Source organism: Podarcis gaigeae, assembly GCF_964106915.1.
Source record: "Podarcis gaigeae genome assembly, chromosome: 2".
NCBI classification, from domain to species: domain Eukaryota; kingdom Metazoa; phylum Chordata; class Lepidosauria; order Squamata; family Lacertidae; genus Podarcis; species Podarcis gaigeae.
The window spans coordinates 69,569,854-69,587,994 of record NC_139679.1 but is presented as its reverse complement, the minus strand read 5'-3'; the positions used below and the strand labels follow the sequence as shown (position 1 = coordinate 69,587,994).

Here is an 18,141-nt window from a genome sequence, read left to right as displayed (position 1 = left end):
ATGAGTGAAAAAAGTCCTTAATCAATATTTGCTTACAAGGGGGGGGGGGAGCATGCCCTAATTTCTGACAGCCTACTTGGTCTAAATAGGGAGGACTTGATGAGGGACATCCTCAGCACAGCTGGAGGAGACGCAGCAAAAGTCAACTGAACAAATCAGGAAGTTGGAGAATCTTCCCTAAAAGGAAATGCTAAAAAGGGAGATGCTTCTTAGTTTAGGAAAAATGATGACTTAGAAAGAACATAATAGAGGTTTATAAAATTTTGAATGGAATGAATAGGATGAATAGAGAGATTTTTCTCTCAAAATACTGGACCTCTGGATCATCCAAATAAAAATTGATTGGCAGCGGACTCAGGATACTTAAGAATATAGACCTGCAGTACATCATTAGCATGTGGAATTTATTGCCACAAGATGTGGTGGAGGCCATGAGGATCAGTCAAATTAATGGTGGATAGTTTGATCAATGTGTCTTAGCCATGAGAATGAATAAAGGAATTCTATATTCAGGAACAGTTTACTTCTAATTAACACATGCTGGGGACAAACAAATCTTCATCATGACCTGCCTGTGATGATCCAAAGGTCATTTGAGTTTCCAGCGTTGGGGACAGTGGGTCTTTGCTTATGCTCTTGTGGTCACATTTGAAGCTTAGTTTGGGTACAGCGGAAGTGGGGGAGCTACAACTATGGATAATTAATTAGTAGGCTATTGGGTGTGTGTGCAGAATCAGAACAACCCCGGGGGGGGGGTCAGACTTGGGGTGGCAGTACAAGAAAGGCCTGAATAGGGGGAATCTTAAATGGAGATACTAGCAGATGCTGGCAGGGACTGAGAGTCACACCACTGGCAAAATTCTCATATTTAGATGCTCTTCAGGATCTCTGTTATTCTTATATTGGTGTGATTATATTAACACGAGTGCCTGCAGTTGTTGCAGGGGTTGTTCACTCAGTATGGTTTTCCTCTATCTACCTGGACAAGGAAAACCTGGTGTGCAAAAACAAAGCCCTTGTATAAGTTCAATTTGCAGTCTCTCCAGATATAGCTGCCTGAAACACTGAAGATCTCCTGCCAGTCAGGGTAGACCAAGGGTGGAGACTGTAACACTCCAGGTATTTTTGGACTCCCAACTCCCATAAGCCCCAGCCAGCATGACCAATACTTGAAGATTATAGGAGTAGTCCAACAACAATTTTGGGAAAGCCAGTGTGGCCATCCTTGGTGTGGACAATAGTGGTCTGATCTATTGGGGTTCCAATGTTCCTACTGTCGTGGGTCAATCAATCAACATGCATTACTTGGAGGCTGGATCTGCTGCCCCTGTGGATCCTGCCACCTGGGGCAGTTGTCTCATTTTGCCTCATGGGTGGACCAGCCATGCCAACAGCAAGAAAAAGCATGCAGGTAGAGCTGACTGTTTGGGTCTTTCCCCATTGCTTACGACTCCAGTAGCAGGCCAGTTTCAGTAACATGGGAAAGAGATGCATGATTGGTCCTGTCCACGTAGTTGTGATATTGTTTCTCTCTCTCTCATACACACATGGGCACATACAGAGGCCCCCTACCATACCGCGGGAAACTAATTCCCGCATTTCTCTCTCTCTCCTTTCACCAGGAGCTGAGAACTACATAACAGGCAAAAAAGACTTGAAGCTCCTCATCCGAGCATTCTCAAGGAACTGCAGGTAGGATGAAAGTCATTCGATCTCAAACCCTGGAACTGTAGAAAACTGTAGGGACATAGGTATAAGCTTAGAAGCTGCCTTATTCCAAGCCACACAATTGCTCCAGCTAACTCAATATTGTGAAAACCCTGAATGGAAGTGGCTTTCCAGAGTCTTTCCTAGTCCTACATGGAGACACCAGGGATTGAACTCAGGGTTTTCTGTATGCAAAGCTTTACCACTGAGCTCTGACCCCAATATCAGAACATTGGAAGTGTCCATTGTGAGTTTCTGCACCTGCTGGGCCGGAGATTCTTACCCAAACATTCAAAGGGACTTTGACATATAGCTCCTGGAAAGGTTGGGTGGCATTTAGCCTCACTTCACACGAACGCCTCTCTGGTTCAAGAAAAGAAGAAAGTTCCCCTCGCATCTCCTTCTCCTGCAATATTGAAGGAAGGAGCTGAACGCACCTGACCCCAGCATGAGCTGGTAAGAAACAAAATGAAACGGCTCAGTGCAAGTTGCCCAGCTGATGTCATCCCAAAGTCACCAGGAAGCGTTTGGTTTCACATTGCTTGGAACGCAGAGATAATGAAAGATCTTGCACATACCTCGTTCTGCCGTAAGGGGCTATTGTGAAGGAGGGCTCCCCCCCCCCCCCAAAAAAGCAGCAGCAGCAAAGCGAGTCTGGCAATTCCCTAGCTAGATTGTTCCAGTGGTTACTTTCTTTCTTCCCCATGCTAAGAGGGTGCAGCTTATCTGCACCTAATTTCTTGTCTGAATTTGTCTGCCTTCAGCTTTCAGCCGGGGGCTCTCATTCTGCCTTTGTCTGCTGCATTAAAGAGCCGCCTGCCGTCAGAAATCTCCTTCCGTACCATGTAGGTACTTAGAGATTGTGATCAAGTCACCCTTTACCCTTCTCTTGGAGAGACTAAACAGATCGAACTGCTTTGGTAAGGCAGGGCTCCCTGCCCTCCAGTTATTCTTACAGCTTCTCCCTACTTCCTCTGATTTATGAACACATTTTTACTGACACGTTTTTTAAAAATAATAATAATAAACTGCAATATAAGCAGGGCTCAGGATGCAGGTTTTAGCAATGTTCGTCTTCACGATTCACACAAAGGTAACGTCACCGTCTTCCCATTCCTGCTGCAATGACCCCTGCTTATTTAAGGGGTTGTTTACAAGATAATATAAGGCTAACCTTCCACACACTTTAAAACGTATGAAAAACCACTCTATAACCAGAATGCTTGAAGACTAGCAAAAAGATGGACCACCCCTCTTTTCTCTTATAAAGAGTGTTCCAAGAAGGGGAAGGTGATTGTACAACCTGTTGAGGATTATAAAGGAACACTCTGTGTTAATTAGCCCAGAATAAAAAGCACAGATTAGCACGGAATTGGGAGTACCCTCCCCAGAAGATGCACTGAATGAGAAGGAGGTGGGAGTCCATCAACTTACTATGCCTTAGCTTCTGCAATTATGCAAAGCAAAAGGATGATTAAACACACATTAAGTAATCTTGAGAACACACAATAAAACAGAGGTGGGCAACCTCAGGCCCTTCAAACCCCTCTATATGGCTCTCAGGATTCTCCCCTGCTCCACACCTTCCTTGAATGTTTTTGCCTGGCTGGAATGTGTCCTTGAGCTTTGATGATGCCTCCTGGGTGCCTGGGTGTGTGAGTGTATTTAGAAATTGTCCAGGCCTGCAAAGGCAAAATTTACGTCCCTTGCTCCTCCCACTTTTGCCCCTGGTCCCGCCCACCACCAGCATGTGGCGCTTTGTAAGGAATGTGGCCATTGAACAGAGGTAGTTTCCTTGTGTCTGCATTAAAAGCTAGAGTGGTGATGCTAATCCACATTGGTGACTGTGATTAATCGGGAATAAAAATGTGTTACTTTATGACAGCTCCCCTAAATTATCTTTATATGTATTTCTAAGAGAGACACATAGAGAACTCTCAACCAAGTTCCATCTCTGGGAAAGGTGACATTCAGCTGTCAGTCTGAGTAGGCTGGCTGGTTTTGATTTGGAGCTGTGGGGGCAGAAAGGTTATATACTGGTGATCTACCAAGACTGCTGAAAGAAGGGGTGGAGGTGACAAAAAACCATAGAGGTTCATCTAGGCAATGGGAGGGAGTCAGCCTAGGAAAGGCTTCTCAAAGCCCACCCTGGTTTTGGACTGTTACCTTCCTCCAGCTCCAGAAAGGTGCAAATTTGGCAATTCTCACTGCCCCATCCTACCTAAGCCATACTAACATTATCAAAACCAAGGCTTCCAAAACTGTGGAAACCACCATAGTGGTTAGAAATGGCTCTTGGCTGCAATCAGCCCTTCTGGAGCTTGCCTCTGTTTCTGTGGCATGGAGAAAATGAATATATTGTGCCACACCTGAAGCCCCTGCCTTCCACATAAGAAGAGAGCCCTGCTGGATCAACCCAAAGGGGCCAACTAGTCCAGTATCCTGTTCTCACAATGGCCAACCAGATGGTGAAGCCTGAAAGCTGGACTTGAGCCCAACATCATTCTGCCCACCTGCAGTTGCCAGCAACTGGTATTCATGGGCACAACAGCTCTGGCATCCACAATCTGGTTCCCTCCAGATGTTTGAGTATCAACTCCCATAATCCTTTGCTGGCACAACCAATGGTCAAGGATAGCAAGAGTCATGGTCCAACCAAGACCTCCCTGGAGGGCACCAGGTTGGGAAATCCTCCAAACCACTGCAGTTCAGAGGTGCTTATATAAGGCATGTGAAAGACTGTGGAGGGACATCTGGTGCACTGAGACCAGTCCCTAGATCAGGAATCTTCTTGGGCTCCCCCTTTCTTTCTACAAAGCATGCCTCTGAGGTTTTCTGGCTGGGCTGGGGTAGCATCTGATTGCTGAGTATTTGTACAGCAGGGCCCTTGGTTCATAACTCAGCTTCTAAGTATGACCACCCATGTCCATAAGAATGATCACATGGAGAGATTGACAATAAAATATTGCAGCATGGAGTGCATCTGTTCATGGCTGGCTGGCTGGCTAGATCCCTGCTCTCTCCCAGGTTACTCCATTCCATTTCCCTACCCCTGTTTTTTGTTGTTGCTCTTTCTCCTTCCCTCCAACAGTCCATCAGCATCCCATGGCCACTGTGTGCTGTTTGTACCAGGGTTGGGATGCTACTGTGGACTCCAGCTCCCATCAGCCCCAGCCAGCATGAACAGTGATCAGGGATGATGGAAATAGTAGTACAATAACATCTGGAGGTCCACAGGTTCCACATCCCTGCATTAGTATTTGATTATGTAATTATGGGAATGTAGGGACCTGGCGCCTGCCACCACAGTCTTTTCTTTCATCTCTCCAATCCTTCACCTTTCTAGTTCTGCCAAGAGAATTCCCCCACCTACATCCTTCTCTCTGCCTTTGTAGAGTCCAAGCTCAAAGGTCCTTATGAAGACAGCATCTTCTAGTGAGTGAATGAGAGAAGATACCTTCTCACACCAGACCAGGTAGCGTATGACATTTGCCATGGGATTCTCCCAGGGTTGTCTTTTGTCACTAGCTCACTTGTTCCAAATCTCAAGCTTTATAGAGGGTTGCACCTCACATCCAAGCAAATCAAGAACACCAAGCAGACAGGTCACCCCTTTTATCTGAGAACATTTCACCTCCGCATAACTCTGCGGAGCACAAGGCACATCTCCAGGGTGTCCTTTGTTTTTATTTTGATCTGACAACCCTGTCCTTTCCTTTTGCTTATCAAAAGGAAGTGGGGTTGTATGCTTCCTTAACTTAGGCAAGGAGCACCATGAAGTTGTGAAAATAAACAGATGATGCTTTGTCTTATCTCACCACTGGCATATAGGCAGGGCAAATCACAGACCTGGCTGCCTAATGGACAGGCAGTCCAGTAATACACCAACTGAAATGCAGGCTTCAGATCCCTCCCACTTACATCCACTGGCCCTTTATGTCCCACCCCAGGCACAGCTCAGAGGCATCCTTCATCTACAGCTGTTGATTTCTGACATCTTAGTCCACTGTGAGTTTTCCAATCAACCCTCCGTTGGAGCACATGCTGGGGTCCCAAGATCAATTTCAGTAGAGATCAGTTACCCCATACTACTTTTTATTTTAACCAAACCATCAAGCTATCAGGGCAGCCCAAGAGAGTCAATGGGTGGACCCCTTCCATGTTCTAGAGGAAATGAAATGGAGGAAAAGATTTTAATCCACTTTGGTGCTGTGTAGGGAATGCACCCAACCATAGGCTAGCAGTATAAGATGGGGTGATATTGTATTATGTGTTGATAGTGATTGGATCACCTCTCCCCATATGATCTCCTTGCTCACTCCCCACAAACACAACTGTGGAGGGAAATTGGCATCAAGGCAGTGGAGGATCATAGAGCTGAACTGAGGGCCATTCGTTTTAAGAAGCCAGTGAGGAAAACCAAGAGACATGAATTTGGGGGAAATGCATGGGAGCAAAAAGAGGGCTATGGGACAAAGAAAATCTGAGATGAAAAAGGTAGTTGTGTGATCCTAAGGGAGCAGGCTGAGAAAGTCAGGATTATGGAGCATTGGTAGGGAGGAGAGGCAATTAGTTCAGCAGTTTTTCAATGCTTGTTTCAGCTCTGACACTGTGCCTGGCTACAGCTGATACTGCCGTGGCTCCCTGAGTCCTCAGAAGAGCACAATAACTTGGGGCATGTGGGGTGATGCATTTGGCTTGGGCTCTTGTAGATTTGGAAGAGCACAGAACAAACTGTCTGCATTCTGGAATTGCCTGCCCGCTCTGTGCAAAGGGGTCAAATTGCCCTCATCCATAGGCAAAAGGCTTCCTATGCTGCCAGGATGAGCCGCAGCCTCCAGGCAGGTGGAACGCCCACCATCTTCAGCAGGGAAGAGGCCCCTCCCCTCTATGTGGGCCCCTTTTGTGACTGTGCCTCTAGATGGGAAGACTTACCCCCTGCTTGGCTTGAAAGTTGGCTGTCTCCCTACAGGCTGGCACTGAGATCAGTGGGAAGAGCGGAGTGAAAAGACAAAACAGTATCCACTCATGCTCCTCACTGCTGCCAGGTCCAGGTCCTCATCCTTCAAAGCAGCCTGTGGCATGTGTGGGTTTTCAAAGAATCACTGTGCAGCTCTACAATAGGCAGCTTGTTTGTGCAGTTGGTAGTGGCTGCTCTGTAGAGGGCATGTATTTCTCATTGCCAGGTGTTCTGGCTAGGTGCGTAACTGAAGGGCTCTGTGACATACAAGTGTGTGGCCAGGAGGCGTGTTGCCTAGGGAGGAGTTGTTATGATCAAAGGCAGCATAACATGTGTGCAGTTGTGTGAATGTGTGGTTGTTTGCTGACAATGCAATATCTCTCTCTCTCTCTCTCTCTCTCTCTCTCTCTCTCTTTCTGTGTGTGTGTTTGTGTGTATGTTTGTATATGTGCACATTATCTTTTGCATTTGTGAATGTGTCTGTGTTTGTCGTGCATGCACACGAATGCCTAGCATATGTTCAAACCTCTTGCTGTATGGGGTTAGTGGGAGCTGCAAACAATTTGCAAAGGACCCTTCTAATCCTCAAGAGATCCTGAAAAGCATGCGTCCATGAGTGTGTGTGTGTATCTTTGGTGCATTATGACGGAGTGGCTGGGGTTGTAGCTTGGAAATCCTTTTGCTGATGAGGCTCCAGAAGCAATTCCAGAGACACACCTGTGCATGCCAGGTTAGCTTCCCCAAGACTCTGCTTAGAGAAGGAGGGTGGTAGGAATGAGAATGGCTGTCCTTCTTTGGTTCCACGCTCTGCTACTGACCTGCTGGCTGACCTTGGCAATGTCCCTAAGGCTCTGGGCCTCAGTTCGCCACAGTTTACTTTGGGAATCAAAGCCCTGCCAGGCCTCATGGAGGCTGGAGGGCTGCACTGTTGGTTTTTGTTCAAGCCTTGGATGCTGCTCAGGAAACTAACTGCCTCTGAGCCCAGCCGGACAGTGAACTCTGGGTGAGCAGATGGGTGTCTTTGTTGGAGAGGAATGTGAAACAATTAGCCAACCCTCTGAAGACACCCTCTGTCATCCTAATAACACACACACACACACACCTTCCCACATCAATATTCCTCTCTTTGGCACAGGGCAAACTGAACGCAGCTACACCACTAGGCCCCATGCCTTTAGTCAAATCCTCAGCTTGGGGTTCCCATCACAGACCCAGGGCTTTTCAAGTTCAATATATGTACCATAATCTTCTCCCCTTACCCCAACCACAAACTTCCCCTGCCAGCCTCTAGGCACAACTGCCCCCATAGTTGTTGGAAGTCCCACTTCCAGTATTCCTCCTGTTCAGAGAGGTCCCAGTTATCCTGCTGAGGCCAGAGCAGTCAAACAGCAGTCAAGCAGTCTCTGTTTCACATCCTTCCTACAAAACCCTTTCGGTCACCTTGCAAAAAAAAAAAAGAGCTGCCTGCCAGATCTGAGAAGCAAGACAAATAAGACTGTGAGCTCCACTGAAGCCAAGAGGAGTGGCAAGAGGGTGGGTGGGGAGGGGGCAGAGATGCAGCCAGACACCCCCACGCTCCCCAGCTCTTGTTTTAACTCAATCAAAGGGCAGGAGCAATGGGCAGAAACGCAAGCACTGAGAGATCAGGACGGATCCCCAGAAAAGAGGGTCCTTCTGCTGCAGACACAAGACACACTTTGGCAGTGCCAGGGCAGCGGGTGGCGGAGGCAGCGTTGCACATGGCACCGAGCCCAATGGCTGCTTTAGACAGAGCAGGGGGTGCAGTCGGCCTGGAAAGTTTGTGATTACACTTGGTGATGCCGAGTGGCTCCCTGTCGAGTCCAGGGTTCCCGCGCACCTCGACGACCCGCGCCCACTCCCGCTTGCCGAGCCCCTGGCTTCCATAACACACACCTCGTGCCCACTCCTAGGACGATGCCACCTGGCGGCTCCAGTGCCCCCTTGGCTGAAGCCACGGCGCCGCATCCTCCGCCAGTGCCCACCGTACTCCCCGTCGAACCGAACTCAGATGCATCTTCCGCTCCAGCCGCCCCCTCACGCCGCCGCCCCCCCCCCGCCGTCCCCGAGGCACCCGTCAAGGAAGGCACCCGAGCAGAGCGCGAGAGCCGCTCACGCTGCTCCAACCAGACCGACGCCACCGCGCGTAAAGAGCGCTCTGACTCACCGCTGGGATGAATGTGGCTAGTGAGGATCGTGCCAGCCAGCAGGACATGCCATAGCCTTGTGCCCAGGCGGGCACCGGCTCCCAGCTGCTGCCATAAAGCCATCCTTCGGCAGGAGAGAGGGTCGTCGTGTGAGGACGGGCAGGATCCGGCCCAGGAAGAGAGGAAAGGAGAGGAGGGGATGGGGACGGCCCAGGGAGCACTGGAGAGGGGAGGGGGTGTCCCAGCTGGAGTCTGCTCCGCGCCGCCGCCGCCGCCGCAACAACTCCTCAAGGCACCTCGGGGGCACTTAGCACCCCAGCCCGCCGCGGGCTCCCTGCGCGCTCCATCTGCTGCTCATGGCCGGACGGACCCGCCGCCAGGGCTTCGAGGGGCAGCTGGCAGGGGGCGGCGGCAGGAGAAGGGGGCTCGATCCGGCAGCCAGCACTGGAGCTCCGTGCCGGGCAGCCGCAGAGAGCCCCTCGCCGGCCGGTCTCGGCGGCGCGAAGGTGCGTCTTGCGTGTGTGTGTGTATGTATGTATGTATGTGTGCGCGCCTCTCTCTCTTTGCGCGTATGCCAATCTCTCTCTGCCTCTCTCTCTGCCTGTCTCACCCTCGTTGCCACTCACTGCCAGGCAGCGCCGGGCTGGCTGCAAGCACCTTGTCCGCGGCAATGCAGAAGAGAAAGAAGAAAGAGCCAGCGAGGGGCTGCAAAACCCGGACTGGATTCCGCCACGGGAAGGGACGGAGCAACAGCTGGTTCCAGACTGACAAGCTCCGGAGACGCAAACAAGCCCTCCTCTGGGAGGGAGAGGGAGCCGCAGCCGCCAGGCGGAGCCCAGCACACCTACCTCCCGCGCCGGGCTCGCTCGGCAACGCCGGCGAGGGAGGGAGGGAGGGAGGGAGGGAAAGCCCGCCGCCGGCTCGGAGAGGAAGGTGGGCTCGGGGGCCAACGGCGCCCGGCGCTTGCTAGTCTCTTCTTTGTATATAGCGTGGTAGGGACGGCGGGGGGGGGGGGGGCAGGAGGCTGAATCCTCTCGGCTGGCCGGCCTCACAGCACTTTCCCTCCCCGCGGGCCCGAGGCTTCCCTACCCGCCCCCGGAGGAGCAACAGGCGGCAGCAGCAGCAGCGCGAGGCGAGCAGGCTTCCTCGAAGCAAGCCCCAGTTCCGCCCCTCAGCCGACGGCCAGCCTGCCCCCCAGCCCCCTCTTCACACAGGACGGGGTCAAAGGTCTCTCAGCCCCCCCTCGCAGCGATCCCGCTGCCGCCGCCGCCGCCCCCTTAGCCATCTCTGGTGTTTCTGGGAGACATCATCACACCTCCACAGCACTCCTGAGAGGCGAGCGAGCAGCATTCACACATCGCGGAAGAAGGGAAAGAGCGGGAGAAGGGCTGAGGAAGGAGGGAGGGAGGGAGGGAGGGAGGAAGAAGCCCACCCCCGCTCCAGGAGAGTGGACCCTTCCCCTCATAAAGGGCTCCAGTCCCCCGCCCCCCCCCGCGTCTCTGAGGGCGCAAGGCGTCGTTCCCAAGAGGTCCAGAGAGTCCCGTCCGGCTGCCGCCTGGTCCGGACTCCAGTCCTGGGCTTGTCTGGAGCAGGGACTGCCAATCACCGGCATTTATGTTCTGGACAAACGTCCCCTGAGGAGCTGCCTGGGACCCCCGCGCTCTCCCGGTGCCGTCTCTGCCGCAGCAGGGCGGGGAGCAGAGGCGGGCGGGCGGAAGAAGGAAGGGCGCAGGGTGTGAAGGAGCCCGCGGGGCAACCCTGCCCGGCGAGGGGGCGGGGAAGGAGGGCGCCAGGGTCAGGCGAGGGGGCTGCCGAGGAAGAAGCCCGCGCCTCTTGCAACACAAGGAGAGGCACAGGGAGAGAGAGAGAGAGAGGAGAGAGACGCCGCTCTCGCAGGAAGAGACACAAAAGACGGGACAAAACAGGCTCGGAACAATACGGGCAGACTCCGGCGCACGTACGGAGGGCGGCGGGCACATGGCATCGCGGGGAGAGTTGCACCGCAAGCCACATGCATGCATGCACATCGCATGTCAACACCACGCAGGATATGAACACGGCGAAGGGAGACGCGCCGAAGGAGGAGGGGAGCGGGAGGGAGGGAGGGAGGGAGGGAGGCGGAGAGACAAAGCAACACAAAGAACAACAGACAATTCGCACAGAAAGACCAAACGGAACAGGAGCAGACCCCGGGCACTCTCTCGCGCGCGATGCAAGGGCGACAACCCTCACAGACAGCGCTGCCTCTTTGTACAGAGCGGGGCTCGTAGCTCAACACACCAGGTCCCACGCTCACCACATGGTACTAGGAGGGCAGGACGCGGGAGCCTCCCCCTTACACTTTGTTTGTTTATTTAGGGTGGCCTCTGCAACTAAGTTTTACTCAGAGTAGTCTCACTGGAATGAAGTGGACCGAACTCGCATAGATTCATTATGGGTCTACTCTGAGTAGGGCGGAGCTGAATACCACCCTTTGGTTATGTTCCACACTTTCTCCAAGCTCAAAGTGTTTTGCATGGTTCTCCCCGTCCCCATTCCGTCCTCACAACAACCCCGCGAGGTAGGTCAGACTGCGGGGCAAGGACTGGCCCAAGGTCACGAGTGAGCTTTGTGCCTGAGTCTCCCATCCCTCATCTGCAAGACACGCACTGCTGTGTGTCTTGTGGGCGCTGGGAAGTGGGGCCAAATCCAGCCTCCGGGAATCTCTTTGGCAGCTGCATAAGGGCTTCCATTTTTTACCCTGACTTTGTGGAGAGGGAAACTGCTGGCCACAGTTTGCTTCTCTGCAGCACCAAGTGCCAGCCAGGCATTGCTGCCAGTAATACATTCATCCAAGGAATAAGCAAAACACATGGCTGAGGGTAACCCCTTCCCCACCCCAATTTCTCACCCTTCGACTGCTCCTCAAGCAGGGTGGGCTGCCTAAGAGCAATTTGGAAGTAGGTGCAGGAGCAGATCTAGCCAAAGTTAAGAAGTTCACAACCTTTAAATACACACACACACACAGAAAACCTTCTTCTGCTTATTTAAAGCTTGCATTTTCTTAACACACACAACTCCCCTGTGGCCCAGAATGCATTGGGCTTTTTGAATGGAATTGTCTGTTATAGAACTTTGAATAAATCTGCTCCTGCTGCAGCCTCCTACAGAATGCTCTTGTGCTCTCTCTCTGTGTGTGTATGCTTATCTTGAGAGCTTTTTTGCCAGGCCCATGCCCTACCCCCAGAGTCTTGCTGGAGGGTGCTTTCCCCGCCACAGACCCCAGCCTGAGCCTGCTCTACTTTGTCAGTACTGCCTGACTTCTGCCACCACAGGTCCCAGCATCCTACAAAGAGCATGCAGCAGCACAGGAACACTTTAAATGTCAGAGGGGAAAAAGGGGTGATGCTCTCTGAGGGGATGCCCATCCTGGCAGCCACAGCCCCCCACCCCCTTGCATGAGACACTGCCTTGGTAGTGACATCACTGCCCAGCGCTGGGGTTTCCATAGAAACACCCCCCTCTTTTCAACACACATTGACCAGAGCTGATGGGAGGCTGAGGGGAAGATCTGGCCATGAGCCAGCAGGTGTTCATCATCCCCTGAATGGTTTTGACGGGGAGAGGAATTTCAGGTACTGAGCAGTATCAAGTAAATGTGAATGCACAACTGATCCCTGCTTGTGGTCATGTTCTGGTTACTTGGCTGCTCTTCTGATGTCAGTGAAAGGTGACAGCAAATGGCCCCAAGAGTGACAGATAACACCCCCCACACAAACACATTCTGATAATGTTAGAGGCAGTTTAGGAAATATAGGATGAGACACACACACATGAGAGAGAGAGAGAGAGAGAGAGAGAGAGAGAGAGAGAGAGAGATACTTGGGGAGCAGGCAGTGGCGTAGCATGGGGGGTGCAGGGGGGGCCGGCCGCACCAGGCGCAACATCTGTTGGGGCGCTCGCACTCGCAGCTCTCTGCCCTTACCTGGCTCACTCACTCTCTCTCACTGCAGTGCTGGCTGTGAGAATCCGATCCGAGCCGCCGGGTTGCCGCCCACTGTGGAGGGGGTGGGTGCCAGGCATGCGGTGCAGAGAGAGAGCGAGGGACTATCTGGGGGAGGGACAGTGCAGCGGCCGCCCAGCGCAGCGCTGAGCGCGGGAGAGAACCACACCAGACCAGACCAGGCAGCAGCAAGAAGAAGCTGGCAGCGGCGGCAGGTTAGGGGGCGCAAATTACTTGCCTTGCCCCGGGTGCTGACAACCCACGCTACGCCAGTGGGAGCAGGCATTCACTGTTGTGCTGAGCTGGCAACTGGGCAGAACAGGCCTGGTGTCAGGTGAGAGTGGCCAGGGTTAGGGGAAACACATCTTTTAGCTTAGGCTGAGGGTTGCTTATAAGAACTGTTTAACGGCTGAAAGGAAGTCAGGGCCTCTGAAACTATTCTGCCAGGACAGAGAGTGTGGGCTCAACCCAGGGGTCAGCAAACTTTTTCAGCAGGGCGCCGGTCCACTGTCCCTCAGACCTTGGGGGGGCGGACTATATTTTGAGGGGAGGAAATTAATGAATTCCTATGCCCCACAAATAACCCAGAGATGCATTTTAAATAAAAGCACACATTATACTCATGTAAAAACACTAGGCAGGCCCCACAAGTAACCCAGAGATGTATTTTAAATAAAAGGACACATTCTACTCATGTAAAAACACGCTGATTCCTGATCCGTCCATGGGCTAGATTTCAAAGCCAATTGGACCAGATCCAGCCCCCCGGACCCTAGTTTGCCTACCCATGGCTCAACCATTATGGACTGCAACACTTTCTCCCACATCACGTATATGTGCACACACCACACTGAGTAGCACAGATATATTATGGAATTTGACTTCTTCCAGAGAACCTTGGTGTGTGTGTCTGAAGGGAGTGTGATGGGGGTGGTAGAGCAAGCCTCCAGCTTTCCTTGGTCCCAAGGGGTGAAAACTGATGTGACTGTGCCTGCTTCAAAGCTCTGCCTTAAAAAATATATACGAAACCTTGGCCAGGGCTCCCACTGGTCAGAATGAAATGGGTATTCTGTGCTCTCAAAAACTAGTTGTGTTGTCCCATCAAACCCTACTCTCTTATCCTCAAGCCCGGTTTACTCTCTCTGGTTTACCCTTCCTCTAGCTTTGTCCTTTCTGCTGTCCCACTCTTTGCCAAAATATTCCAAATTTTGCAAATCCCTACTGTTGGAATAAGTACAGATGTCACCAGTTAAAAAGTGGAACTGTGTGCTGCAAGGGCACAATTGATCAAGAGTGGCTTTCATGAGGTCCGCTGGCAGAGAACGTGGTTGCAGAGATAGGCGTCTCCTGTGCTACTTTGTCTCCATGTAATCCTGGGCACTGAGATGACACCTTTAAACACCATCAGATGGACCCACAGTCCCTCTTCTTCCCCAGAAGGGTTTCCCTAGCCAACAACTCCTGCAGAGTCTTCCCTCTGGGTGTCCGTTCGCCATGCCCAGAACCCCCTTCCTCTGCCCATTCACTCCTGTCCTCCAACATTATGTGCAATTGCCAAGCCTTTCTCAAGGACCTTGCCATATACCTGACAGGAATCAACTCCTGCAAATAATGTGGCAGGCCCCAGCCATGGCACAGTCCCTGCTGTTCTGGAACACTTTGGTGGCTGGCAAGAGAGCGAGAGAATGAGACAAAGCCATACTTGCTCCCACTTACTAGTCCCGTCCCTTGGATATTTATTTACATCCACTTGGCAGCGTGAAGTTGGAGACTCATTAGCCTCTTCTATTTGCATGAAGCCGATAAATAGTCCTAAAGGAGATGCTCGTGCCACATCTGGGCTTGTCTTTCCCAGCAGCACTTGCTCCTTCTTGGCTCGGCTTATTATCAGTCATGCAGCTGCCTAGGCAAGCTCTTTCCCGGGAGTACAGAGTGGTCCCAGCCAGTTGCTGGACACAGTTAACATTGCAGTCAAGGTGCCCTATTAGCAATGACACTATCCTCTCCCCTACTTGCTGTGTTTTAGGCCTTGGCTGCCAGAACAGAGAGGGAACCAGAAGAACAGATGACCCAGTAGAAATGCTTCTGCAGATGTAAGGGGCACTTCCACGTTGCCTCCCATTCTCAGCTCTGTTAAGAGGACTTATTCAGTGCAGAATACCGTCACAACAACAACTTGACAGTCAAAATAATAGAATCGTAGAGTTGGAAGGGACCATGAGGGTTTTCTAGTCCAACCCCCTGTGAGGCAGGAAGCTTTTTGCCCAATGTGGTACCCAAACCCATGACCTTGAGATTAACCTTGAGTCTTGTACCAACTGAGCTATCCCAAGATGTCATATGCAATATAGTGCTTATTAATCAGCCCCCATAAACTTATAGCCTCATTCTCTCTCTCTCCCTCTCTCTCCCCTTCTTCTTTCAAAATATATTTTCTTTTAAAATAGTTATATGCCACTTTTCCAGGCAAGCCCATCCAAAGTAGTTTATAACAATGAAAGCTACAAGTATATCACCCCTCCATCACCATATAGAGTCAATAATGAAACAGAATCACAAAAATAAAAACAGACTCAAAACTCTGATAACGACATAATATTCGAGGGTGGTATAGGTGCAGGCAATTCATCTGACAGCTCACAGTCAAAAACTTTAACGGGTTTTCACAATGCACCGCAGGGGAGGTGTATCAGCCTGGCTTTTTGGAAACTGGAGTTTTTACGTTTTCCTTTCTCTGATCAAAATTGATCTTGCTATAGTAGCTCATTTAGTGCCCATGAAAGAAGCTCTGTTATGTTCCTCTTATTATTGAGATTTCCATATGTTTAAATCCCACTTATATTCCACCATAGAACCTAGGGCAGTGTACAGATTGTCTTCCCATCCAGGCACTGACCAGGCTCAGACATGCTTAGCTTCAGGAAGGGGCCAATGGTTTGGTTTAATATGCCATCAGACTAGGCTCTGATTGTCAGTTTCTTGTGGGGGGAAAGAGGAAGGATTTTGATAGAGGGTCTAAGGTGGGAATCAGCAACAAGTGGCTTTGTGGGCCAACAGTGGTCCCTAAGGGCTTCCATCAGTCGGCAAATGGGAGTGTGTGGATGCAGCTGCTGTGACCATGGGACTTGCTCATGGTCCTGTGCAGTGAGCATCTCCTCTTCTCAAAGAGCTTCCAAGGTACAACCAGTTTCTCACCACATCTGGCTGATGTGGTTGACCATGGAATGAAGATGTAGCCTGTTTGGGGGATTTCCTATCAAATTTTAGCAAAGAACAAATAATTTTATGGAGCATCCTCAAAGGACCAAAAACAAGCTCTGAACTGCATGCAGTATGAGGAGTTGATCTTTCAGCAGGCAACTCAAGAAGGCGCCCAAGGAAATCTTAGAGCATCTCTGAGAAATTAATATTAATTAGGAATCTCTATCTTAAATTAGAAATTGTTTGGCACTTTATTTCTGCACAGCCATTTTGTTTCGCACAAACCTCATTTCCACCTCAGATTACCTCATGTCTTCCCTTAATAAACGTATTGATGTTGCACTATAAATTCTATTTGAAGTGCAGTGTGGCAGACCAGCCGACTCTGGGTGCAGTGACTCCATGATAGCATTAAGTCTCAAACCTCAAGCAAGAGAACTGAGCCCTAAGAAGCTGGATCCAAAAGGACTCAATATGTAACAGCTTCTCTGATTCCTGGGGAAACAGAACTAAGACTGAGGTAGCGCAAGAGAATCTGCTTGCCGTCTAGAATTGCTGGTGTGTTGGAGGGCAAGTGAAGCTCTCTCTTGCTCATTTGGGGCAGCAAGAGTCGACTTAGGACCACAAGTGCTGGAGAGCAACTCATACTGTGGGTTAGTAGGAGAAAGAGCCACTGTGGCACAGCGGTTAAAGTGTTGGGGCTAGACCAGGGTTTCCCAAACTTGGGTCTCCAGCTATCTTTGGACTACAACTCCCATCATCCCTAGCAAGCAAGACCAGTGGTCATACTGTTGGTTCAGTATGGGCCAGGTGGAAGCCAAGAAGCCAGCAAAAGGGGGAAACAGTGAATCGAGAGGGTTAAGGAGAAGCAGGTGGCAGCGGAGGAGAAAAGGCAGGCCTTGCAGTCTGTGATGGGAGGTGATCTCCTCCTTGCCATGTGCCAGCATGCTCTGCAGAGCTAATTTCATTTGTAGCTCCAGGAAATGAACAATTAACAAGATGCTCCGATGCCTTTAAAAGCTGAAGTGGGCGAGAAAAGGCCTGGGCCAGCTGCTGCCTTCCTTCACCCTATCATAACACATGCTCCATACAGGTCCCCTCCATCGCCAGCAGAGGACCTTAGTCCTTCCCACTGAGGATCTGGTGCCATCACAGGTCTGTCTAGTACTCCATCTCCAGGTCAGACTAGCTGCTGCTCATCCAAAACCAGCTTGAAAAAGCCTCTGCGCATCCTCTCCTTTGAGTTTCAGCATCCTGACCCCAGTTCTTTCAAGCTTCATGCTGGAAACTCTTTTTAAAACTTCAACCTAGACTTAGCTTGAAGCCACAGACAATTGGATGTTAAAGCTTTAGCACACAGCGAAAATGGCAAAACTAAGGGCCAGGCTAGAGGATGTAAATCATGTCGCTGGCCCATCATGCCTGTTTTTGTTCTCTGAAATAGCAGCTGCAAGGGACTGGAGCTGTAGCATGTGGGGAGGAGAGGACGTCCATCCGGATTGGGTATGTGCATAGGTATGTTGCTGCAATTTGCCTTGAGAGGAAAAGCTCCCACTGATGCCGATGGGAAACACAGACTGCCTGATTCCAGAACAGTCTTACTGTGGAGTTATTGACGAAGTGTTTTTGCTTCTTTGCATATTGAAATTGTTAGTATCTTCAATAGACACTTCTCTGAAAATTTGTTTCCCCCCCTCATCTGATCTTCGTGAATCAGAGGACTGTAGAGCTGGAAGGGATTCTGAGGGTCATATAGCTCCACCCCCTGTGATGCAGGAATCTTAATTAAATCATACATGACAGATGACCATCCAACCTCTGCTTAAAAGCCTCCAAGGAACAAGAGTTCACCATGTCTCATTGGAGTCTGTCAAACAGGTCTTACCATCATAAAGTTCTTCCTGGTGTTTAGTCAGAATCTCCTTTCCTGTAACTTGGAGCCATTGCTTCAGGTCCTACCCTTAAGAAAAGGAGAAAGCAAGCTTGCTCCACCTCCATGTGACAGCCCTTGAGATGTTTGAAGGTGGCTATCATGTCTGTCTGTCTGTCTGTCTGTCTGTCTGTCTGTCAGTCCAGAGCCCTTCAAGGGGCTTAAGAAGAATTAGAGAACGACTGATATGTCTCCT

At 50.8% G+C, this 18,141-nt stretch overlaps 1 protein-coding gene across 2 annotated transcripts in view; it reads right to left on the bottom strand.

Annotated features, from left to right (window-relative positions):
• Window positions 1-9,327, bottom strand: part of UNC5A (unc-5 netrin receptor A) — an 85,785-nt gene extending 76,458 nt beyond the window's left edge. Inside the window, exon 1 of one of the 2 annotated variants that reach the window (XM_083726256.1) lies at window positions 8,853-9,327. In XM_083726256.1, the coding sequence (XP_083582382.1) occupies window positions 8,853-8,955 (103 nt within the window). In that variant the 5' untranslated portion in view covers window positions 8,956-9,327. The remainder of the gene's footprint in view (window positions 1-8,852) is intronic. The other variant, XM_083726258.1, reaches the window with a different exon arrangement.
• Between the last annotated feature and the right edge of the window lie 8,814 nt (window positions 9,328-18,141).